At 45.2% G+C, this 26,338-nt stretch overlaps 1 protein-coding gene across 3 annotated transcripts in view; it reads right to left on the minus strand.

Annotated features, from left to right (window-relative positions):
• The window catches only part of LOC147111781 (beta-galactoside alpha-2,6-sialyltransferase 2-like), a 245,835-nt gene that overhangs the window by 19,310 nt on the left and 200,187 nt on the right, over positions 1–26,338 (minus strand). For all 3 annotated transcript variants that reach the window (XM_085999005.1, XM_085999007.1, XM_085999006.1), the window contains one exon: positions 10,675–10,849. In XM_085999005.1, coding sequence (XP_085855131.1) covers positions 10,675–10,849 — 175 coding nt within the window. The remainder of the gene's footprint in view (positions 1–10,674; positions 10,850–26,338) is intronic.

Raw genomic sequence — 26,338 nt, forward strand, 5'->3', positions numbered from 1 at the left:
AATACACATGTTTGGACAGGAACACAAAAGCTTTAACATAGCTCCGGTTTTGGTGGCGATATATGCAGGGTTTGTGCGGTCGCTTGGGTAATAATTTTTTTTATTCGTTCCTGGGATGTGGGCATCACTGGCAAGGTCAGTATTTATTGCCCATCCCTAACTGCCCTTGAGAAGGTGTTGGTGAGCCACTTTCTTGAACCACTGCAGTCCCTGTGGTGAAGGTACATCCACAGTGCTGTTAGGGAGGGAATTCCAGGATTTTGACTCAGTGACGAGGAAGGAACGGCGATATATTTCCAAGTCAGTATGGTGTGTGACTTGGAGGGGAACTTCGAGGTGATGGTGTTCCCATGCGTCTGCTGCCCTTGTCTTTCTAGGTGGTAGAGGTCGCGGGTTTGGGAGGTGCTGTCAAAGAAACCTTGGTGAGTTGCTGCAGTGCATCTTGTAGATGGCACACACTGCAGCCACGGTGTGCCGGTGGTGGAGGGAGTGAATATTTAAGGTGGTGGATGGGGTGCCAGTCAAGTGGGCTGCATTGTCCTGGATGGTGGTGAGCTTCTTGAGTGTTGTTGGAGCTGCACTCATCCAGGCAAGTGGAAAGTATTCCATCACATTTCTGACTTGTGCCTTGTAGATGGTGGAAAGGGTTTGGGGGGTATCCGGCTTTGTCAGGAGGAGAAACACTCACCACAGAATACCCAGCCTCTGACCTGCTCTTGTAGCCACAGCATTTATGTGGCTGGTCCAGTTAAATTTCTGATCAATGGTGACACTCAGGATATTGATGGTGGGGGATTCGGAAGTGGTAATGCCGTTTAATATCAAGGGGCAGGGGTTAGACTCTTGTTGGAGATAGTCATTGCCTGGCACTTGTATGGCACGAATGTTACTTGATACTTATCAGCCAAAGCCTGAATGGCGTCCAGGTCTTGCTGCATGCGGGCATGGACTGCTGCATTATCTGAGGAGTTGTGAATGAAACTGAAAACAGTGCAATCATCAGCGAACATCCCCACTTTTGACTTTATGATGGAGAGAAGGTCATTGATGAAGCAGCTGAAGATGGTTGGGCCTAGGACACTGCCCTGAGGAACTCCTGCAGTGATGTCATGTGATTGAGATGAATGACCTCCAACAACCACAGCCAACTTCCTTTGTGCTAGGTATGATTCCAACCAATGAAGAGTTTTCTCCCAGACTTCAGCTTGATGCCACACTCAGTCAAATGCTGCCTTGATGTCAAGGGCAGTCATTCTCACCTCACCTCTGGAATTCAACTCTTTAGTCCATGTTTGGACCGAGGCTGTAATAAGTTCTGGAGTCGAGTGGTCCTGGCAGAACCCAAACTGAGTGTCGGTGAGCAGGTTATTGGTGAGTAAGTGATGCTTGATAGCATTGTCGACAACACCTTCTATCACTTTGCTGATGATTGAGAGTAGACTGATGGAGTGGTAAATGGCTGGATTGAATTTGTCCTGCTTTTTGTGGACAGGACATACCTGGGCAGTTTTCCACATTGTTGGGTAGATGCCAGTGTTGTAGCTGTACTGGAACAGCTTGGCTAGAGGCGGACTAGTTCTGGAGCACAAGTCTTCAGCATGACAGCCGGGATGTTGTCGGGACCCATAGCCTTTGCTGTATCCAGTGCGCTCAGCCTGATACGCCGTCAATAACTCAAAAACAAGGATTCAACTGAAGGCTTTTAATCACTAAGAACATTGCAGCATTGCAGGTCTTCCCACATTGGGTTCGTCTGGTAGGAATGACTCATACAGCTCTTGAGACCTTTATATGGCAAAAGACAGGGGCGTAGCCAATACACACAATAGGAACAAAAGGGGGCGGTTCACACAATACAAGCAGGTAAAACACATGGGCTGATGAAGGCATATATTTCATCACACAGCCATTTCTTGATATCACGTGGAGTGAATTGAATTGGCTGAAGACTGGCTTCTGTGATGGGGGGACCTCAGGAGGAGCCTGACATGGATCATCCACTCAGCACTTCTGGCTGAAGATGGTTGTGAACCCTTCAGCCTTATCTTTTGCACTCACGTGCTGGGCTCCTGCATCATTGAGGATGGGGATGTTTATGGAGCCTCCTTCTCCTGTTAGTTGTTTAATTGTCCACCATGTAGTACCATTGTTCAAGAAGGGTGGTAGGGATAAACCAGGGAATTACAGGCCAGTGAGCCTAACATCAGTGATAGGAAAATTATTGGAAAACATTCTGAGGGACAGAATTAGGCCTAGAAATTGGGTTCTGGTCTTGCCAGGGCTGTAGCGCCAGAAAGTTTGCGCCAGCGGTAATGCGGCAGCGCCCGACGAAAATTCGGGTGCGCCGGGCCCAGATGGCGGCGGGCGCTAAAACCCTCCTTTAGCGCCTCAAAACGGGCGTGAACTTGGGTTTCCCGGCGCTAATCCCCCGCTGCGGCACCTGATGCGGTGCGGCAGGCGGGGGAACTGCAGGCCTCCTCCTCCTGTTAAGGAGGAGCTGCCTGCAGCCGACAACTGTCCGGCGGATTGACCCGACATCTGAGCCCGGCACCTCGGGGAAGTGCCGGGCTCGCATGAGACACTGATCAGGGCCGCGGGGGGGAATGCAGGAGTCCGGGAAGGGAGGTGCGGGCAGGCGGCCGCCGGGAACGCGGCCGGCCGCCGCTCCACCTTTATGCGCCGGCGCACACTGGGGGAAGACTCTGTTGCCAGAGTCTTAGTTGCGCCTGCCACGGGCGAGGCGGGCGCAACTGAATTTCGGCTTGGGGCCGGGTTACCACGGCAACCGGGACACTGCGCACACCGATGACGTCATCGGTGCCGGCGCAGCGCTACCGGTGCAACGCCGATTTAGGGCCCCAGGGAATTTCTCAACTGGCCATAACTCCGGCGCTAGGCCCTCTAGCGCCTCAAATGCGGCGCTAAGCCTACCGAATTTCTAGGCCTTAGTCTCCACTTGGAGAGGCAGGGATTAATTGGGGATAGTCAGCATGGCTTTGTCAGGGGGAGATCATGTCTGACCAATTTGATTGAATTTTTCGAGGGGATGACTAGGTGTGTGGATGAGGGTAGTGCAGTTGATGTAGTCTACATGGACTTCAGTAAGGCTTTTGACAAAGTCCCACATGGGAGACTGGTCAAGAAGGTAAGAGCCCATGGGATCCAGGGCAATTTGGCACATTGGATCCAAAATTGGCTTAGTGGCAGGAGGCAGAGGGTGATGGTCGAAGGTTGTTTTTGTGACTGGAAGCCTATGTCCAGTGGTGTACTGCAGGGATCGGTGCTGGTCCTTTGCTGTTTGTAGTGTACATTAATAATTTAGATATGAATGTAGGAGGTATGATCAGTAAGTTCGCAGATGACACGAAAATTGGTGGAGTGGTAAATAGTGAGGAGGGAAGCCTCAGGCTACAGGACGATATAGGTGGGATGGTTAGATGGGCAGAACAGTGGCAAATGGAATTTAACCCTGAAAAGTGTGAGATGATGCATTTTGGGAGGACAAACAAGGTAAGGGAATTCACAATGAATGGTAGGACCCTAGGAAGGACAGAGGATCAGAGGGACCTTGATGTGCATGTACATAAATCCCTGAAGGCAGCAGGACAGGTAGATAAGGTGGTTAAAAAGGCATATGGGATACTTGCCTTCATTAGCCGAGGCATAGAATAGAAGAGCAGGGAGGTTATGATGGAGCTGTACAAAACGTTAGTTAGGCCACAGCTGGAATACTGTGTGCAGTTCTGGTCACCACACTATAGGAGGGATGTGATTGCATTGGAGAGGGTACAGAGGAGATTTGCCAGGATGTTTCCTGGGCTGGAGCACTTCAGCTATGAAGAAAGACGGGACAGGCTGGGGTTGTTTTCCTTAGAGCAGAGAAGGCTGAGGGGGGACCTGATTGAGGTGTACAAAATTATGAGGGGCATAGATAGGGTAGATAGAAAAGAACTTTTCCCCTTAGTAGAGGGGTCAATAACCAGGGGGCATATTTTCAAGGTAAGGGGCAGGAGGTTTAGTGGGGATTTGAGGCAAAACTTTTTCACCAGGAGGTTGGAACTCACTGCCTGAAAGGGTGGTAGAGACAGGAACCCTCACAACATTCAAGAAGCAATTAGATGAGCACTTGAAACGCCATAGCATACAAGGCTATGGACCAAGTGCTGGAAAATGGGATTAGAATAGACAGGGCTTGATGGCCGGCACAGACACAATGGGCTGAAGGGCCTCTTTCTGTGCTGTATAACTCTATGACTCTATGACTCTATGACACCATTCATGACTGGATGTGGCAGGACTGCAGAGCTTTGATCTGATCCGTTGATTGTGGAATCGCTTATCTCTGTCTATAGCATGCTGCTTCTGCTGTTTAGCATGCAATTAGTCCTGTGTTGCAGCTTCCCTAGGTTGGCACCTCATATGAGGTGCGGCTGGTGCTGCTCCTGGCATGCTCTTCTACACTCCTCATTGAACCAGGGTTGGTCACCTGGCTTGATGGTAATGGTAGAGTGAGGGATATGCCAGGCCATGAGGTTACAGATTGTGGTGGAATACAATTCTGCTGCTGATGGCCCACAGCGCCTTATGGATGCCAAGTTTTGAGCTGCTAGATCTGTTCTGAATCTATCCCATTTAGCATTGTGGTAGTGCCACACAACATGATGGAGGGTGTCCTCAGTGGGAAGATGGGTCTTCATCTCCACAAGGACTGTGCAGTGGTCACTGCTACCAATACTGTCATGGACAGATGCATGTGCGACAGGTAGATTGGTGAAGACGAGGTCAAGTAGGTTTTTCCCTCGTGTTGGTTCTCTCACGAACTGCAGCAGGCCCAGTCTGGCAGCTATGTCCCCCACCCAGAGTACATTCTGTGCCCTTGCTACCTTCAGTGCTTCATCCAAGTGCTGTTCAACATGGAGGAGGACTGATTCACCAGCTGAGGGAGGGTGGTAGGTGGTAATCAGCAGGAGGTTTCCTTGCCTATATTTGACCTGAAGCCATGAGACTTCATGTGGTCCAGAGTAAATGTTGAGAACCCCCAGGACCCCTCCCTCCCGACTGTATACCACTGTGCCGCCACCCCTGGTGGGTCTGTCCTGCTGGTGGGACAGGACATACCCAGGGATGGTGATGGAGGAGTCTGGGATGTTGGCTGAAAGGTATGATTCTGTGAGTTTGACTATGTCAGGCTGTTGCTTGACTAGTCTGTGGGACAGCTCTCCCAATCTTGTCACAATTCCCCAGATGTTAGTGAGGAGGACTTTGTAGGGTCGACTGGGCTGGGTGTGCCTTTGTTGTGTCCAATGCCGGGTGGTCTGTCCGGTTTTATTCTTATTGTTTTCTGTAGCGGTTTGATACAACTGAGTGGCTTGCTAGGCCATTTCAGAGGGCAGTTAAGAGTCAACCACATTGCTGTTTGACAGTCCAGTAATTGTAAAACTAACAACATTTGTCAGCCACAACAGTATAAAACTGTCTGATATAGTGAATGATTTTCTTCAGTTCTCCATCTCTGGATCACATTGATTCTCATTCATGTGTCTCCAGAGTCCCCTGTGGGCACAGCTGGCCACTAAAATATGTATAATTGTCAAAGAATTAAATAAGTCAATTAAAATAAAAGGAAGCCAAAGGCCCCAGGCGATGTGAAACCAGAGGTACGCTACACCTGGAGGTGATGAAAAATAAGCTACACTTGACCGGCAGCCCCACTAATGTGATTTTTTACTGGAGGGATCGCGACACAAAAGACCCAAGTTCAGAAACAACAGCAGACCAAAGCTCAGGCAAAACAAGTCACTTACCAAGATCAGATAAATCACGAAAAAGCCAGTGACTCAAATGCTGCAGTTCAACTCCACTCACCCAACTACGTTGCAATAGTGTCCGATGTGTGCATGCACAATCTTTTGTATCTCAGACCATTCCAAGAACACAAGGGAGCAGGGGGGAGACCACTAATGGAACACCAATGGGAGACAGTAGCTATGGGGCAAACCAACTCGGCAACTCCCTGAAATCTTCTCACGGACCACTAGGGGGCCGCGAACCCCTCATTGAGAATCCTTGACCCAACCCCACGTGTCCCCAGCAGCCAAACACAGGAGGTGGGGCCGAAAGAGAAAATAAAATTATGATTTTTCCGAGTGGAGTCGTGAGATCGTGAGTTGAGATGAGTTTTCATGAGAAATCACGTGTGAGTTGGCATTACTGGTCCCTCCTCATTGTTTGCCAAACCTCATAATTTTTTTAATCAGCATATTTTAAGATTGTGATCCCTATAACCATCCAAATCATCTATATATACACACAGAGAAAGACAGTGGAGCCAGCACTGCCCCATGGATACACCACTTCTAACTCTTTTCCAGTCTAAGCAACAGCTAATAATCCTAACTCTTCATTTCCTGTCCATCAGCCAACTTTCTATCCATGCTGCTGCATTTTCTTTTACACCATATGACTGAATTTTTTTAACTAGCTTCTTGTGAGACACATTATTGAATGCCTTCAAAAATGCATACACCCTATGTCTACTGCATTCGCTTTATCTATCAAATCAGACACTTCTTCAAAAAACTCTATTGGATTTGTCAAACATGACTTGTCTTTGACAAGTTCCTGCTGATTAACCATGCATTTCTAAATTCATAGAATCATAGAATGGTTACAGCACAGAAGGAGGCCATTCGGCCTGTCGAGCCCATGCCGGCTCTCTGCAAGAGCACTTAAACTAGTCCCACTCCCCCGCCCTTTTCCTGTAGCTCTGCAAATTTTTTCCTTCAGTTCCCTTTTGAAAGCCGTGATTCAGTCTGCCTTCAGGCAGTGCATTCCAGATCCTAACCACTCGCTGCGTAAAAACATTTTTCCTCATGTCACCTTTGATTCTTTTGCCAATCACCTTAAATCTGTGTCCTCTGGTTCTCAACCCTTCTGCCAATGGGAACAGCTTCTCTCTACCTACTCTGTCTAGACCCCTCATGATTTTGAATATCTCTATCAAACCTCCTCTCATCTTTCTCTGCTCTAAGGAGAACAACCCCAGCTTCTCCAGTCTATCTATGTAACTGAAGTCCCTCATCCCTGGAATCATTCTTGTAAATCTTTTCTGCACCCTCTCTAAGGCCTTCACATCCTTCCTAAAGTGCGGTGCCCAGAATTGGACACAATACTCCAGTTGGAGAGGTCCCAGCGGACTGGAAAACTACAAATGTTATACCCCTATTTAAGAAAGGAGGGAGACAGAAAGCAGGCAACTATCGGCCAGTTAGCCTAACATCTGTCATTGGGAAAATGCTGGAGTCCATCATTAAGGAAGTGGTAGCAGGACATTTAGAAAATCATAATATAGTCAAGCAGTGTCAGCATGGTTTTATGAAAGGGAAATCATGTTTGACAAACTTGCTGGAGTTCTTTGAGGATAAAGGTGGATAAAGGGGAACCAGTAGATGTCGTGTATTTCGATTTCCAGAAGGCATTCGATAAGGTGCCACATAAAAGGTTACTACACAAGATAAGAGCTCACAGGGTTGGGGGTAATAGATTAGCCTGGACAGAGATTTGGCTAACTGACAGAAAACAGAGAGTCGGGATAAATGGGTCATTTTCAGGTTGGCAAACTGTAACTAGTGGGGTGCCGCAGGGATCAGTGCTGGGGCTTCAACTATTTACAATCTATATTAATGACTTGGATGAAGGGATTGAGTGTAATGTAGCCAAATTTGCTGATGATACAATGATGGGTGGGAAAGCAAATTGTGTGGAGGACAAAAAGAATCTCCAAAGGGATATAGACAGGCTAAGTGAGTGAGCAAAAATCTGGCAGGTGGAGTTTAATGTGGGAAAGTGTGAGGTTATCCACTTTGGTAGGAAAAATAAAAAAGCAAATTATTATTTAAATGGAGAGAGATTACAAAATGCTGAGGTACAGAGGGATCTGGGGGTCCTTGTACATGAATCACAGAAAGTTAGCATGCAGGTACAGCGAGTAATTAGGAAGGCAAATGGAGTGTTGGCCTTTATTGCAAAGGGAATGGAGTATAAAAGTAGGGAAGTCCTGTTACAACTGTACAGGGCGTTGGTGAGACCACACCTGGAGTACCGCGTACAGTTTTGGTCTCATTATTTAAGGAAGGATATATTGCATTGGAGGCAGTTCAGAGAAGGTTCATGAGGTTAATTCCGGAGGTGAAGGGGTTTTCTTATGAAGAAAGGTTGAGCAGGTTGGGCCTATACTCACTGGAGTTTAGAAGAATGAGAGGGGATCTTATTGAAACATATAAGATTCTGAAGGGGCTTGACAGGGTAGATGTAGAGAGCATGATTTCCCTCGTGGGAGAATCTAGAACTAGGGGCAGTAATTTCAGAATAAGAGGGCACCCTTTTAAATTGGAAATGAGGAGGAATTTCTTCTCTCAAACGGTCATGAATCTTTGGAATTCTATTCCCCAGAGAGCTGTGGAGGCTGGGTCATTGAATATATTTAAGGTGGAGATAGACAGATTTTTGAAAGGTAAGGGAGTCAAGGGTTATGGGGAGCGGGCGGGGAAGTGGAGTTGAGGCCAAGATCAGATCAGCAATGATCTTATTGAATGGCGGAGCAGACTCGAGGGGCCAAATGACTTACTCCTGCTCCTACATCTTATGTTCTACGTTTTTATTGAGGTCGAACCAATGTCTTATAAAGGTTCATCATAACTTCCTTGCTTTTATACTCTATGCGACTATTTATGAAGCCCAGTATCCCATATGATTTTTTAACCACTTTCTCAACCTGCCCTGCCACCTTCAACGATTTTGCACATATACCCCCATGTCTCTCTGTTCATGTACCCCCTTTAGGATTGTACCCTTTAACTTATATTGCCTCTCCTCATTCTTCCTACCAAAATGTATCACTTCGCACTTTTCTGCGTTAAATTTCATCCACCCATTTCACCAGCCTGTCTATGTGTCCTTGAAGTCTATCACTATCCTCCTCACTGTTCACTATACTTTCAAGTTTTGTGTCATCTGCAAATTTTGAAATTGTGCCCCGTACACCCACAGCCAAGTCATTAATATATATCAAGAAAAGCAGTGGTCCTAGCACCAACCCCTGGGGAACACCACTGTATACCTTCTTCCAGTCTGAAAAACAACCGTTCACCACTACTCTCTGTTTCCTGTCACTTAGCCAATTTCATATCCATGCTATCACTGTCCCTTTTATTCCATGGGTTTCAACTTTGCTGGCAAGCCTATTATGTGGCACTTTATCAAATGCCTTTTGGAAGTCCATGTATACCACACCAATCGCATTGCCCTCATCAACCCTCTCTGTTACCTCATCAAAAAACTTGATCAAGTTAGTTAAACACGATTTTCCTTTAACAAATCCATGCTGGCTTTCCTTAATTAATTTACACTTGTCCAAGTGACTGTTAACGTTGTCCCTGATTATCGTTTCTAAAAGTTTCCCCACTACTGAGGTTAAACTGACTGGCCTGTAGTTGCTGGGTTTCTCCTTACACCCTCCTTACACCCTTGTGTGAACAAGGATGTAACATTTGCAATTCTCCAGTTCTCTGGCACAACCCCTGTATCTAAGGAGGATTGGAAGATTATGGCCAGTATTCCGTAATTTCCTCCTTAACCTCCTTCAGTATCCTAGGATGCATCCCATCCGGTCATGGTGACTTATCAACTTTAAGTACAGCCAGCCTTTCTAGTACCTCCTCTTTATCAATGTTTATCTCACCCAGTAACTCCACTACCTCCTATTTCACTATGACTTTGGCAGCATCTTCTTCCTTGGTAAAGACAGATGCAAAGTACTCATTTAGTACCTCAGCCATGCCCTCTGCCTTCATGCCTAGGTCTCCTTTTTGGTCCCTAATTGGCCCCACCCCTTCTCTTACTACCTTTTTATTATTTATATGCCTATAGAAGACTTTTGAATTTCCTTGTATGTTAGCTGCCAAGCTATCCTCATACACTCTCTTTGCCCTTCTTATTTTCTTTTTCACTTCCCCTCTAAACTTTTTATATTCAGCCTGATTCACACTTGTATTCTCAACCTGACATCTGTTATACACCCCCTTTTTCTGCTTCATCTTACTTTCTATCTCTTTCGTCATCCAGGGTGCTCTGGCTTTAGTTGCCTTATCTTTCCCCCTTGTGGGAATGTACCTCGACTGTACCCGAACCAACTCCTCTTTAAAGGCAGCCCATTCTTCGAATACAGTTTTGCTTTCCAATTCTTACAAATTTTATCTTGAATTATTGATTTTAAAAGTTTGCCCACAACTGAGGTTAGACTAACTGGTCTATAGTTAATTGATTTAGTATTCTGTCCTTTCCTGAACAAGGGTGTAATATCAACTACTTTCCCCCATGGAACAATTTGCATATTTTAGGAGAATTGAAAAATTGTAGTTAGAGACTCTGATATCACCTCTCTAACTTTGTTCAACAGCGTAGGGTGCTTGCCATCATGGTCGGGTGACTTATCCACCTTAGGTTCCTCTCACTTTTCAAAACAAATTTGTTTTCTTCCACATCCAACTACATTTTCACTTCCACCATCATTTGTAAAAACCAAGTGTGTGCAGTTTGCAAAGAAACTAGTTGGAGTTTCCATTAGTCCTTTATTGTACTGTACGACACTCTGGAAAAGAAGAAAGATAGACTTACCAATGAAGCCAGAGGAGGGAGGGTTTGGCTGTATTTTTTCCTGAGTGTTTTCCTGGATTATATCCCAAAGCTGCCAGACAAATTTTGGATGAAGAATGTAGAAGGGCTGGTCAGGATTCTTCCTTCTATATCGCAAATAGGGCGTGAACAGGTTGTAATCTGGTTTCTTGTACCACTGTGGAGCACAGAGTGTGCATTAAAAGGGGATAAAAACATTCAGTTTCAATGCTGCAGCATAATGACAGAAAGAAACTAGACTCTTTATATTCTCATCATTTATAAAACTGCCAAACAAAGTGATTCATTATTTTTCTGTAAATCTAGTTTTCATGATAAAATTAGCAATTGCTATTAGTCTTGTAGACCAGATGCTCATGGCACAGACAAATTTCAGCTAAATTGTATTGTTATTTATGTTAATCATCATAAATAGTAAAGAATACATAAATTTGAGCCAATTCTACAAATTCAACTAATATGTGTACCTGCGCTGTGCAAATTTTTCATTTTTGTACAATCATACCAAAAGTAGATGAGTTTAAAGTGGGCAACACTTCTTCATCTGCTCAGCAACAGAAGACAGATTTGATTTGATTTTTATTAAGAGATGTTGACTTGTAAAGTTCAAGAAAAGATGAAGTTAAACACTCTGTTGAGAAAGCCTGTGATGTTGTCCATTTACCTCAAATTATTCTTCTCCACCAGTGTAACATACTTTTGAGTGGCAGTTTTATGCCATAATTATGTTTACTTTTCAGCACACATCCTTATTTACGGGGAGAAATTTGCAACCTGCCTCAATTGTGCCATCTGGCTGCACACCCTGAAGTGCACCAACATCCTTCAAAACTCTTTGCCCAACTGTGCATTTGTACAACATGCATTAATGCCATGCACTGCATACAGTGAGTTCCAGAGTTTTGGATAAAGGCTGTGTCCAAAATGTGCAGCCACTATAATCAGGTCCACTCATGTGACGTGTCATAGTGGGGGGAATTTTAACCCCAAACAATGGGTGGATTGGGGTCAGGTGGGAAGTTACAGTGTTAAAAATCTGAATCCCGATCCCAATCTGCCTCCAACCTACCCATTTCCGGTTTTAACGGAGGCGGGACAGGGCAACCTGCTCCCAGGAGGCGGTTTGTCCATTTAAATATTATAATGAGCCTGGTGTGCATCAGATTTAACCACCATTTTAAATTTAACAGTGGCTGCTCGGGTTTTGCAGGCCTCGGGAAACCCAACAGGTAATGGTAGATGAGGACTGCTGGATCCAGGAGGTAAGTGCCTTTACACTTACCTCCTGCATCCAGCATCCCTGCCTAATCCGCCCCCCGTGATCAGAGACTCCCCACGAGGCCTCCAATCCACCCCACCAGGCCTCCGATTGCCTTCCTGGCCTCCACCCCCACCCCCACCCCCCCGACCCCACCCCACGATGATGTTAAGGCCGCCCCTGACATTCTCTGCCAACCCCCCCCATGTAGTCCGCCTCCCCCCCCCATGCTCCTCTGGCCTACCAATGTTTGAGTCCGACCCCCTGATCAGACTCGGCTCCCCCCCCGATCATCTTCCGGCCTCCTCTCCCCCGCCCCCTCCCGATCACCACCCGGCCTCCTCGTGATTCCCTCCCTCCCTCTTTGTGGCCTCGTGCAGCAGGCCTAACCATCCGTAGCCAGCCAACCTCACCATCTGGCTGGCTGCGGGTGGGAATCAGAGGTTTCAAATGCAAATCAGGCCCCACCATTAAATTCCCATTTTCCCAGATTTCCCGACCACTTCCGAGCTCCCGCTCCCAACCCGCCAAAGGATTAAAATTCCGGCCAGTGTTTCAGTAGGTCTACTCTTAATGTTTTGGTGTTGTTGTTGTCATTACAGCAATATCAATGCAGTACTAAAAATGAAATGCAACAGGGGATATTTAATACAAACTCCAGCTCTTCACACCAGACCTAGGCAAAGGTAAACGGATGATGACATTTGAAAAACAGTAGAAATTCTCAGAGTACCACCCTCACCTATCACAGTTGGCAAATGTACTCTACAAAACATATTTCTCCTTAGACCAGGCTTGGAACAGTAGTTTCCAGTGGACATAGGCTCCACTGCGATGAATCTGTTTCCAGCATTTAATGGGGAAGAGGAGGAGAATGGGAAGAGGAATAGGAAGAATATTGGGTGTTGTGGAGGGAGCAAGGACAAGGAACTACTTGAGCAACAGGAAAGAACAGTCTTTAAAACATCACGGTTGAGGTGGGTATACAACATCTCAGACAGGAGTGTACATAAACTGGTAAAACATGTTAACTGGGTGGGGGGAAGGGGTTAAAGAAGTCTAAGATAGGGGGTAGCATAAAAAAATTACAGGCTTCCACTCCCACCTCTGCTGGCAGCCAGGAGGTTAAAAAAATGAAGAGTTTACACCCAAAGGGGAGGAGGGAAATAGGGGTGTTAATAAAACAAATCTGAAAATAAGAACATTTTTCAAAGTGAATAGAAAAATTCTTCATATCAAAGAAAATTATTTTGAAGGTGGGATTGAGGCTGCAGATGGAAGTGAGAACTTTGCATTTACAACTGTGCAGCGACATGTAATGGCCAGACTCTGCTATTACATACAGGCTGATAGTGGTTTATTTTTAATTCTGGCTTCTACCTGATTTAACAGTCAAAGGCATGATTGACGGGGGAATTACCCAATCACTTCCATTCTGGCCAGGGGTACTGGTGTCATTATATGCAGCCAAATGTTACTAACCTTAAAAAGTGTTACTAATACTAGTCACGATTTAACATTTTCTCACATTACAACAGTGACTACACTCCAAAAGTACTTCACTAGTTGTAAAGCGCTTTGAGACGTCTGGTGGTCGTGAAAGGCACTATATAAATGTAAGTCTTTCTTTCTTTAAAAGTCCCTATCATAGTGCCACCTAAAGGCACAACAGTGATTGCAAGTAAATATCTATTATATATATTAAAAACAGTAACTGGATCACAACATTCAATTTCAAAATGTATTGAAAACTTATATGTCTACTATGGATAATTCCATTATACGAGTACTCATACTTACATGCAAAACTCATAATCCTGTGATGGGGTTTTCAATGTTAAGCTCTGCTAATGTTAGTACACAATAAGGCCTTATCTGGGGAATAAACCTGGAGAAATTTGTGTCCATTCAAAATGAGGAAATCTCTCCACTACAACTAAACATCTCTGTTTTTTTTAAACTTCAAAGCTTCAGCCTTGAAGTATCAGCATCTCCTCAGTGTTCAAAAAATCTGGGCCTATTTTTAAAAATCATATTTTATTAAAAATAATAAAATCAGACCCAGTCTATTTTGTAAAATATCAGACCCTCTTCAATGTTAGAAATATTGGGACCACCTCATTTATTGAAAAATTGGAGACTGTTATTGGTAACAACAACAGCTTGTATTTATATAGTGCTTTTAACATAGTAAAATGTCCCAAGGCGCTGCACAGGAGTATTTTAAGACAAAAAATTTGACACCAATCCACATAAGGATAAATTAGGGCAGGTGACCAAAAGCTTGGTTAAAGAGATAGGTTTTAAGGAGCGTCTTAAAGGAGGAAAGAGAGGTAGCGAAGCAGTCAGGTTTTGGCAGGGAATTCCAGCGCTTAGGGCCTAGGCAACAGAAGACACAGCCACCAATGGTTGAGCGATTATAATCAGGGATGCTTAAGAGGGCAGAATTAGAGGAACGCAGGTATCTCGGGGGGTTGTGGGGCTGAAGGAGATTACAGAGATAGGAAGGGGCGAGGCCATGGAGGGATTTGAAAACAAGGATGAGAATTTTGAAATCGAGGCGCTGCTTAATCGGGAGCCAATGTAGGTCAGCGAGCAAAGGAGTGATGGGTGAACGGGACTTGGTGCGAGTTAGGACATGAGCAGCTGAGTTTTGGATGACCTCAAGTTTACGTAGGGTAGAATGTGGGAGGCCAGCCAGGAGTGCGTTGGAATAGTCAAGTCTAGAGGTAACACCATGATGCCCCGTCACTGAGGTACTTTTGCAAACCCACCTAACCACTGAGCTACTTTACCAACTCCCCCTACTGAGGTAGTTCCCCACAGCTTCTGCCCTACATCCCCTGCTCCCCACCCCTTCCCTCCTCTCCTTCCTCTAGTCCGCCCCTTCATTCTTCTCCTTCCTGCTCCCCTTCCTGATGATGTTTTGGTCCAATTATCCCCTTGCCATCTGATCCGGCTTGAATTGAAGGTAACACCATAGAAAGAAAGAGAAAGAACTTGCATTTATATAGCATCCTTTCATGTCCTCAGGACGTCCCAAAGTACTTTACAACCAATAAAGTACTTTTGAAGTGTAGTTACTGTTGTATTGTAGGAAACACCATGGGAGATTAACAAATAATGGAAAAATATCATAAAGGCAGTTTTCAATGCATTTTGAAATGGAATGTTGTGACTTACTTACATTTATTTATAATATATAATAGAAAGATTGACCAAATAGGTTTATTCTTTTCTATATCTTGGAAATGTCATTAGTTGTTTCTATACTTGCTTCTCCATCCTTCCTTGATCAACTCACTGGGATGGTAATCTCCAGAAATATAAGGAAGTCAGATATTTGGCAAGTCGTAAAATGGAAGTTAAGACGACTTTGAGGTGCTCTGAAGTTTGCTAAAGATATCAGTAGGACAGCCATTACAATTAACAATATCCTGAAGGCTCAAGTTACTTGCGTTAAAAGTTTCAGGCAGACCAAGAATTTTTGATCTGATAAGTGATGAGAAATAAAGAAGCATAGAGTCATAACAGCACAGAAGGAGTTCATTCGGCCCATCGAGTCCGTGCCAGCTCTCTGTAGAGCAATCCAGTCAGTCCCATTCTACCCCCGTAACCCTGCAAGTTTATTTCCCACAAGTGCCTATCCAGTCTCCCCTTGAAAACATTGAGTGTCTCTGCTTCCACCACTTCCGTCGACAGCGAGTTCCAGGTCCTCACCACTCGCTGCGTAAAAAAGTTTTCCCTCACATCCCCCCTGTATCTCTTGCCCAAAACCTTAAATCTGTGTCCCCTAGTCCTTGTACCATCAACTAGTGGGAACACTTTCCCGTCTAGCCTATCCAAACCCGTCATAATCTTGTACACCTCTAGCAAATCACCTCTCAACATCCTTTGCTCTAATGAAAACAAATCCAGCTTCTCCAACCTGTCCTTGTAGCTAAGATCCCCCATCCCCGGAACCATTCTGGTAAATCTCCTCTGCACCCTCTCAAGGGCCTTCACATCCTTCCTAAAGTGTGGTGACCAGAACGGGACACAATACTCCAGTTGTGGCCTAACCAGCGCTTTATAAAGGTTCAGCATAACTTTTCTACTTTTGTACTCAATACCTCTATTTATGAAGCCCAAGATCCCATATGCTTTGCTAACCACTCTCTCAATATGTCCTGCCACCTTCAGGGACCTTCAGCAAATGAATGTCAAGACAAACTAAAACCAGCGTACAAGGACAATTGTCGTAAAAGTCACAAAATGCAGGAAAAATGGGTACAAACATAGTGCACTGAGTTGGAACAACATTGCGAAAGAAATGACTAGAAAGGTGAAAGATTGGCAAAAGGTATTAAATGTTTTGATCACAAACAATGAAAAGTTGCCATTTGTAGTGCACAAAGCAGTCAGTGACCTATCACAACCACAAGAGATACAAACAGAATCTGATATTACAAAGAGCAAAATCAAATCTTTGGTCAAAATCTCAAGAACACAGAGTATTACACAGCCCTCTCACTGAGCTAATATCTAATGATAGAATACGGTACAAGGCATGCGGGGGGTTAAAATTGGAGCAATGTCCAACTCACCGGGTTCAGGCCACTCACGCGCGACATTATAATAGGCATGTTTTGAGCAGTGCACAAGGCCCATTCCCTAGGCAGATGAGGGCCTCATTGACAGTCAAAAGACGACATCTAATGACGTATTTCAGACTCCGACAACATTGTAACTTGTATTTGGCACCCGGTGCCGCTATCATCAGGAACACTGGGCGCCATGGAGCCACAGGCCCAGAAAAGGGGCAGAGAGGTGAGTAAATTTTATTTTTAACTGTTTCCTTGTGGACCAAGAGGAGCGGGTGTGCTCCTTTGGGCCCCACAAGGAAACCTAGGGTCCTTTGTGCCCTGGGCTTCCCTTCCCCCATGCCCTGATTGCGATCACCTACTGTCCTGCCCCACCCTACCCCAATTCACTTACCTGGCTGTCAGGGACCGGTCCTGCAGGTCCCCGGCTGTGGCCTCCTCCTGTGCTCCCCTGACTCTTGTCTGTCGGCCTCATGTCATTGATGCCAAGTTCAGATGGGTGTATATAATTGAGGCTCGGGAGTTAAGATGGCCTGGGCCTCACGTTGGCAAGCCAGGGCAAGCTTGACACTGCATTGCCAGACCTACGCTCGTCGCTTGCTCAAGAGTTAAAATCAGGACTCATATTTTCAGATCATTTCTTTTTCATTGATGCATGTGATTTTTGTTCAGAGTTGTCCAAGTACTCCTCCAACACAGCTGCTTCCATCTCCCTCTAGACAGTAAACCTATCCAATCAGTCAATGTCCTGTGGATAGCCTGTGAAACACAGTGAGGCTGCATGTTGGCAGGAACATGCATCTGCTGTCTTCCCACCCTGCATACATTGAAAAATCACAGCTCTTATTCATGAGGAGTTTTTTTTAAAAGTATTGGCAATATTAGCAATTCATCAGGTCTTGTCTGAGTGCTAACCAAGGAATAACATTCCTCTCAAATACAAGAAGAAAACCCTTTCAAACCATTTTATATTTAAAATTCCTCCTGTCCCTTGCTCTCAATGTACACAATCCAACAAAGCAAACTGTTACACAAGTTAGCACTGATAAGCCTTTGTGCTAGCAGATCGGCAATCATTAAGCAGATCAGCTTTTGTTTTACTTAAAATTAAACTCAGTACTTCAGACTTAGTGGGGGGGAATTTTAACCCCCCCCCCGATGACGGGCAGGAGAGGGTGGGGGGTGGGGTTTAAAAATTAAAAATCGCGCAACGCGACTCCAACCCGCCATATACGTGGCATTATTACCACAGTGGGTTACGTGGCGTGTCTGTGTCCATGCCCCGTCTTGGAGAGGCGGGACACTTCATCATTGCAATATTTGAATCAGGCTCCCACAGTGCCGTTGGGAGCCTGATTTGAATTTAATGGCTGTGGGCCGGGTTTCCCAAGTTTCCATGGAAATGGGAGCTGCTATATCAAGCAGGTAAATGCTTTTCCAGCACTGCTTGTGGGCCAGGAGGAGCAGGAGTGACTGAGTGCATTAACCAGTTAAAAAAAAATTGCTTAATTAGTACAAAGTAATCCTTCTGCCATAACTGGAAATTTGGAACATAAATCTTCAGGATTTCAATTACTTCATACTGTGAATGCTGGCCGACTTCATTAACTGACACATTTCTGCAACTAATTTACCTGATGCAATAGATAGCGTCAATTATTAATCATGAATGTTTAGCAGTAACTTATTTGGTAGCTTATATCAGGTGCATTTATCTAAATTTTACATAAAAGAACTGTTTACTTTTTAAGTATGGGTCATTTGAGAAATTAAATGGTCTGCATATTTTCCATGATTCCGGTTCTCCACTTGTTATGAGAAAATATTGTTGTAACAAAACTACACAAGTAGCCGTTTTAAAAATGCTAACAGCATAATGAATTTCTATTATTGACAACTGGCATATTGAGATGTGTTTGTAGAACACAGCCTACATGTACAGGGGAGGTGAAAAACCTGACATGATGAATGGGACCTGGTATAGAGACAAATTCTTAAAGGAGAAATGTTTCTGTGCCCCATTTGGATGATATGCTGTTCAGTTCTATCTGGAAATTGAATGATTAAGAAAGAAACATGGAAACATAGAAAAATAGGAGCAGGAGTTGGCCTTTTCAGCCTGCTCTGCCATTCAATATGATCATGGCTGATCCTCTGGGCAGGATTTTCATTGGGCTGTGGAGGCAGGATTGGAGGCGGGTGGGGGGTTAAAATCATGAAATCGGGGGGCACGAACCCATCCTGCCCCGAACCCGCCTCCATGCGAGTTTCAAAGGAGGCGGATACCCGACCTGTGCTGGGAGCCGCCTCCCCGAGGCGGGAAGGGGATTAGTGCCAATTAACTGCCTGTTAACAGGTAGTTAACAGGCAGTTTTTGGCCTATTCCCTATTTTTAGCCCTGAAATGTGGGCTGCCCGACGGCTCCAAACCACGCCAAGTTAGCGAGGCGGACCGTCGGGCTGAAGGGCTTGGAGGGTTCGAGATGTCCGGTGTTCAGGTGAGTGATGGGTGCATGAGTGCAGAGGTAAGTGTGTTTGGTGTGTGTAAAGTGTTTAAAGAAGTTTAATTACCATTACAGCCTTCCTTCCTTCAGGTCTCGGGAGTCCCTCATCTCACCGGCACAGAAAGCAGAATGGCCGCGAGCTGTCAAAAGTTGCAGCATTCAGCTTTCTGTTCTGGAGAGATCTCTAAATCAGCCTGAGAGGAAGGAATTAATTAGTGTACAGATTGTCAGTGTTTTGACAGCTTCAAAGAGCTGTCAAGCGCTGATATTTCATCTGTCAAAAGCTCTTGTCAATCTGTGACGTCACCTGTTGCTGGGTGGCCCTTAATTTGCCTGCTGAGCCCGCTGGGTGGGCTCAACAAGGTCAATCAAGTGAAAACTGAGTGGGTTGGCCACAACTCAATGGAGGCGGGACTACAACCCCAAAAGTTGTAGTCCCGCCTCCTACACGCCTCCAGTATCAAAATCCAGCCCTCTATCTCAATACCATATTCCCACTCTCTCCCCATACCCCTTGATGCCTTTTGTGTCTAGAAATCTATCTATCTCCTCCTTAAATATATTCAGTGACGTGACCTCCACAGACTTCTGTGGTAGAGAATTCCACAGGTTCACCACACTCTGAGTGAAGAAATTTCTCCTCATCACAGTCCTAAGTGTCCTACCCTCTATCCTGAGACTGTGACCCCTCATTTTAGACCTCCCAGCCAGGGGAAACATCCTCCCTGCATCCAGTCTATCTAGCCCTGTCAGATTTTTATACGTTTCCACAAGATCCCCTCTCATTCTTCTAAACGCTAGTGAATACAGGCCTAGTCGACCCAATCTCTCCTCATACGACAGTCCTGCCATCCCAGGAATCAGTCTGGTGAACCTTCGCTGCACTTCCTCTATGGCAAGTATATCCTTTCTTAGGTAAGGAGACCAAAACTGCACACAGTACTCCAGGTGTGGTCTCACCAAGGCCCTGTATAACTGTAGTAAGACATCCTTGCTCCTGTACTCAAATTCTCTTGCAATGAAGGACAACATACCATTTGCCTTCCTAACTGCTTGCTGCACCTGCATGTTTGCTTTTAGTGACTGGTGTACAAGGACACCCAGGTCCCTTTGTACATCAACATTTCCCAGTCTATCACCATTTAAATAATACTCTGCCTTTCTGTTTTTCCTATCAAAGTGGATAACTTCACATTTATCCACGTTATACTGCATCTGCCATGTATTTGCCCACTCACTCAACTTGTCTAAATCGCCTTGAAGCCTCTTTGCATCCTCCTCACAACTCACAATCACACCTAGTTTTGTGTCTTCAGCAAACTTGGAAATATTACATTTGGTTCCCTCATCAAAATTATTAATATATATTGTGAATAGCTGGGGCCCAAGCACTGATCCCTGCGGTACCCCACTTGTCACTGCCTGCCACCCCGAAAAATACCCATTTATTCTTACTCTTTGTTTCCTGTCTGTTAACCAATTTTCAATCCATGCCAGTATATTACCCCCAATCTCATGTGCTTTAATTTTGCACACTAACCTCTTATGTGGAACTTTATCAAACGCCTTCTAAAAATCCAAATACACCACATCCACTGGTTCTCCCTTGTCTATTCTACCAGTTACATCCTCAAAAAACTCCAGTAGGTTTGTCAAAAACGATTTCCCTTTCATAAATCCATGTTGACATTGTCTAATCCCATTGATATTTTCTAAGTGTCCTGTTATCACATCCTTTATAATAGACTCTAGCATTTTCCCTACTACTGATGTTAGGCTAACCAGTCTGTAGTTCCATGTTTTCTCTCCCCCTCCTTTTTTAAATAGTGGGGTTACATTTGCCACCCTCCAATCTGCAGGAACTGTTCCATAATCTATAGAATTTTGGAAGATGACAACCAATGCATCCGCTATTTCCATGGCTACCTCTTTTAGTACTCTGGGATGCAGATTATCAGGCCCTGGGGATTTATCGGCTTTCAGTCCCATTAATTTCTCCAGCACTATTTTTTTTACTAATACTAATTTCCTTTACTTCCTCCTTCTCTTCCTCTTAGGCAGTCCCTCGGAACCAAGGATGCCTTGCTTTCACACTAAAAATGAGTTCTCAGGTGACTGATGAGTCCAATGCGGGACCTACAGTCTCTGTCACAGGTGGGGCAGATGGTGGTTGAAGGGGCGGGTGGGTGGGGTGTTTGGGTTGACGTGCACTCCTTCTGCTGTTTGCGCTTGGCTTCCGCTTGCTCCCGGTGAAGAGACTCGAGGTGTTCTGCGTCTTCCCGGATGCTTCTCCTCCACTTTGTGCGGTCTTGGGCCAGGGATTTCCAGGTGTCAGTGGGGATGTTGCACTTTTTCAAGGAGGCTTTGAGGGTGTCCTTGAAGTGTTTCCTCTGCCTACCTGGGGCTCTCTTGCTGTGTCAGAGCTCCGAGTAGAGCACTTGTTTTGGGAGTCTCGTACCGGGCATGCGGACGATGTGACCTGTCCATCGGAACTGATTGAGTGTGGTCAAAGCTTCAATGCTGGGGATGTTGGCCTGAGCGAGAACACTGATGTTGGTGCATCTATCCTGCCAATGGATTTGCAGGATCTTGCAGAGGCAGCGTTGGTGGTAACTTTCCAGTGCTTTGAGGTGCCTGCTGTACATGGTCCATGTCTCTGAAGCCTACAGGAGGGCGGGTATCACTACAGCTCTGTAGACCATGAGCTTGGTGCTGGGTTTGAGGTCCTGGTCTTCAAACACTCTCTTCCTCAGGCGACCTTCCTCCTTCTCACTAGACCCTTGGTTCCCTAGCGTTTCTGGGAAGTTATTTGTGTCCTCTTCCATGAAGACAGAAGACAGAACCAAAGTATTTGTTTAATTGCTCTTCCATTTCCTTGTTCCCCATTATAAATTCTCCCATTTCTGACTGTAAGGGACCTACATTTGTCTTTGCTAATCTTTTTCTTTTTACATACTTGTAGAAGCTTTTACAATCCGCTTTTATGTTCCTTGCAAGTTTACTCTCATACTCTATTTTTCTCCTAAAGAATATGCCTCAATGGTTTAAGATTTGTTAATAACATGATATATAGTACACTACCCAAGTAATTGTATGGTGCTTGGTCATGGGTTTACTTAATGCTTTTTAGCAAATAAAAGAAACTACTGCCTAGATTAGTGGATTGCGCCTTTGGCTTCCTGAGTCAACACATGCAGGGTTTGAATCCCACTCCCTTTGACTGTCCCAGCAAGTGGAGACCAGAGCTCCAACTCTAAGTTCTGGATTGACATCCAGCAGGATACTTGCATCCAGTGGATGCATCCCCAACTCTAATGGTATGGGTTGTGGGAGCCCATAAAACCCTCCTGCCCTATAGGACTAACCACCCTATTGACTGTTATAAAGATGGTTGCAGTCATGGCAAGGAGTGTTGTCAGACGATTAATCAGCCTGCAAATTTTTCACTCTATTCTCCAAGGGAAACATGTGAAGATTTGAATAACAGGCAGGAGGTGATTTGAATATGCAGGTGTAGGGCTCTGATTGCAATTTTCACAGAGAAATGGGCGACATGCTGGTTCCAGTTTTTCCAAGTGTTGAGTGGTCTAACCAGTGGACCTTAAAGGGATCACTGAAAGCTGCTCATTTAAGTTTTTGCTTTTTTGTTAATTAGCTAGGGTTGTTCACCTTAAAGCAGAGAAGGTTGAGAGGAGATTTGATAGAGGTGTTCAAAATCATGAGGGGTCTAGACAGAGTAGATAGAGAGAAACTGTTCCCATTGGCGGAAGGGTCAAGAACCAGAGGACACAGATTTAAGGTGATTGCAGAAGAAGCAAAGGCATGAGGAATAACTTTTTCACACAGCGAGTGGTTAGGATCAGGAATGCACTGTCTGAAAGGGTAGTGGAGGCAGATTCAATCTTGGCTTTCAAAAGGGAATTGGATAAGTACCTGAAGGAAAATTTTTTGCAGGGCTACGGGGAAAGGGCGGGGAATTAGGACTAGCTGGAGTGCTCTTGTAGAGAGCCGGCACGGGTGCGATGAGCTGACTGGCCTCTTTCTGTGCTGTAACCATTCTATGATTCTATGTTTGTGCCATGAATGATGTCAATGTAATTTGAAATGGTATATTCCTGTTGCGCCAGTTTATATGTCACTTGTGAACTCTAACCTCCTACAGCTCCTTTGTGATTTTCTAATGGAAGTATGAAATCACTGCAAACCTGCATGAGATTATGCTGGTTCTAGACCTCTCCCTGGCTATGCACTGGCATGTGAGTCAGCTATATCCAAGACTACGGTGGCTAACTGCTGTTGCCAGCTTTAAGCTACCTCCTCCTTCACTGCAGGTGTTTTGGTAGAGGAGGAGGGTATCACTCCCTTTAAGTGTCTGCATCCTTTTTCTGAATGGAAAGATTTGCAGCTTCAGGAAAGTGAAATGGCTTTTCTTAGTCAATAAGGAGTACATCTTCCGCAATGTGATCGGTGGTTAGCCAACTGTACTTTCTATATGCTGCTTAAGGAGGCTTAACTAGCTCCTAATTGCAGTACACAGATGCTTTAGAGGATATAGTGCTGCTCCCTTCAAGCCCACGGTACAGGAGAGATCTATCACAGTGTCAACTCACAGACTGAAAGCAGCTACATTGTGGATAAACCAGCATGGAAGATCCCTCCCAAGAATTTTACTAACCAGTACTTTGCCCACAATTTGCACACAAACAAGTATTTCCAATCTAAGGTTTTGACATCTTAATTGGCAATATTGCAAAATGTATAGGAACATAGGAACAGGAAAGGCCATTCAGCCCCTTGAGTCAGTTCTGCCGTTCAATGAGATCATGGCTGATCTGCGACCTAATTCCATATACCCACCTTTGCCGCATATCCCCTAATACCTTTGGTTAACAAAAAGCTATCAATCTCCGATTTTAAATTAACAATTGATCCAGCAACAATTGCCATTTGCGGAAGAGAGTTCCAAACTTCTACCTCCCTTTGGGCTCAATTTTGCCAGCGCTCTGAGGGCAGGTTTGGAGGCGGGTCCACTGGCAAAATCAAAAAGATTGACAGCGGGGCAGTATCCCGCTCTAAACCCACCTCCTTGCGAGTTTCCCTACTGTTGGCTCTGCCTACGCTTTACAGACACGGCACTAAGCAGCGGGTCATGCAATTGTACTAGTTAAGAGGGTGTTTAAAGCAATTTAATCACCATTTTACCAGGTACAAAGCATTTTCCCAAGTTTTCCACAAGGTTCCCATCGCTCGGAGATCACGCCAGGTAAGTATGTCGGGTTCTGAACAACTCTCCATTTCTTTAAATAGGTGACAGCTGCAAAAGTGGTTTAAAAGCTACCATTTCACAGCTGGCCACTTTCCAATGTCAGAAGCTGGAGCATTAATGACTTGGAAACTACTTTTGAGCTTTATGCACTTTTGAAGTGTTTGGAGTATTCTCTCTATCCACTGTCACCTCCTTGGAACAACCTATCTCAACACTGACAGATTACTTCTGTCATCTCAACCTCACCTGCCATCTATTCCATCAGCATCGGTGCCCTTGAAAAAATCTCACCTTGGTCCTCAGAATCCCAGCATGATCAGCCCCAACACCAGCATCACCGGCACACCAGCAGCACCAATATCCACAACAACCTTCTTCGTCATCACCTAATGCTGCACTGGACACATGGCATCATCACCCATGCACATTGCTGCCCAGGAGGCCAGCGATGGCCTCACCATGTCCAGATTTGCTTCACTTAACACTGAACACCCTGGCTGCCACATAATGCACCAGGTTGGCACCACCCCACACCAACACCATAAAGCATCCCTACAATGTCCAAGCCATTCCTTTCGCACTCATCACCATTGGAGGAGGGGGGACGTTATGTCTCACCATTCACTGGAACTCACTAAGACACTTGCAAAGGTGCACACAAATCTGTCTAAGAACTCAAAGTGTTCAAAATAAAGATTTCAATGTTTGACAGCACATTACCAGAAACTTCACATGAACATTGGCTAAACCACCCAAGTGCCTACCCTCGTGTGTTGTTAGTTGGTATGCATGCAGTAGGATGAGGGGGAATGTGAGGGGTGGCTAGTGAGATGGGGAAGTGATAATGTAGATAGAGAGGGATGGGTGGAGGTGCGAGGTAAGTTGGTGTGAGTAAGGCTATGCAGGTGTAGGGTAGGGAAGGCAGAGTGATGGGGATATGATGAGTGGCACAGCAGGATGAGGTGGAGTGTGGCTTGGCAGTAATGTTTTGTAATCTACTGAGATCATTGAAAGGTTTGCGCCACTGCAGCCTGGTCCTCCTGACGACATCCCTGCTTGTACAGTGTGCAACCATTGGTCTCCTGGGGAGGTGTCTTCTGCCCATTGGAAGGGAAGAGAACCTGCCTGCGTGCTGTGACTCCCTCCATAAGCATAGGGAGGGAGTCATGTGAGAGCCTGGGTGCAGCCGTGCACCTCTGTGCAGTCATTGTCAGTGTTTGCAGCACCTCAATGCTGTAGAACACTGACAGCACAACTGTCAAAATCAATTTGCGCATGGTCCCTTTGACGTCATCAGACCCGCTTCCTTTTAATTGGCCGGGAACCTTGCAGGGTGGGCTTAACAAGCCCAATCAGGGCAAAATCACTTGGAGGAGGCTGATGAAGATGGGTACGGAGTTTAAGGCTGTTGTCTGCTCTGACCACACCGGACTTGCCACAGCTGGCGAAATTGCAGCCTTTGTGTGTAGAAGTGTTTCCTAATTTCACTCCTGAAAGGTCTGGTTCTAATTTTTAGACTATGCCCCTTAGCCCTAGACTCCCCAACCAGCAGAAATAGTTTCTCTCTATCTACCCTACCTGTTCCCCTTAATATCCTGAAAACTTCAATCAGATCACCCCTTAACCTTCTAAATTCTAGGGAATACAACCCTAATTTGTGTAATCTCTCCTCATAACTTAACCATTGAAGTCCTGGTATCATTCTGGAAAATCTACGCTGCACTCCCTCCAAGGCCAATATATCCTTCCTAAGGTGTGGTGCCCAGAACTGCTCACAGTACTCCAGGTGTGGTCTAACCAGGGCTTTGATAGCTGCAGCATAACTTCTACCCCCTTGTACTCTAGTCGTCTAGATATAAAGGCCAGCATTCCATTAGCCTTTTTGATTATTTTCTGTACCTGTTCATGACATTTTAATGATCTATGTACCTGAACCCATGAGTCTCTTTGGACATCCACTGTTTTTAGCTTTTCACCATTTAGAAAGTACTCTGTTCTATCCTTATTAGATCCAAAGTGGATAACCTCACATTTGC

This window comes from Somniosus microcephalus, chromosome 10 (genome assembly GCF_052327205.1).
Source record: "Somniosus microcephalus isolate GS21.2 chromosome 10, FLI_Smic_1.0, whole genome shotgun sequence".
NCBI classification, from domain to species: Eukaryota; Metazoa; Chordata; class Chondrichthyes; order Squaliformes; family Somniosidae; genus Somniosus; species Somniosus microcephalus.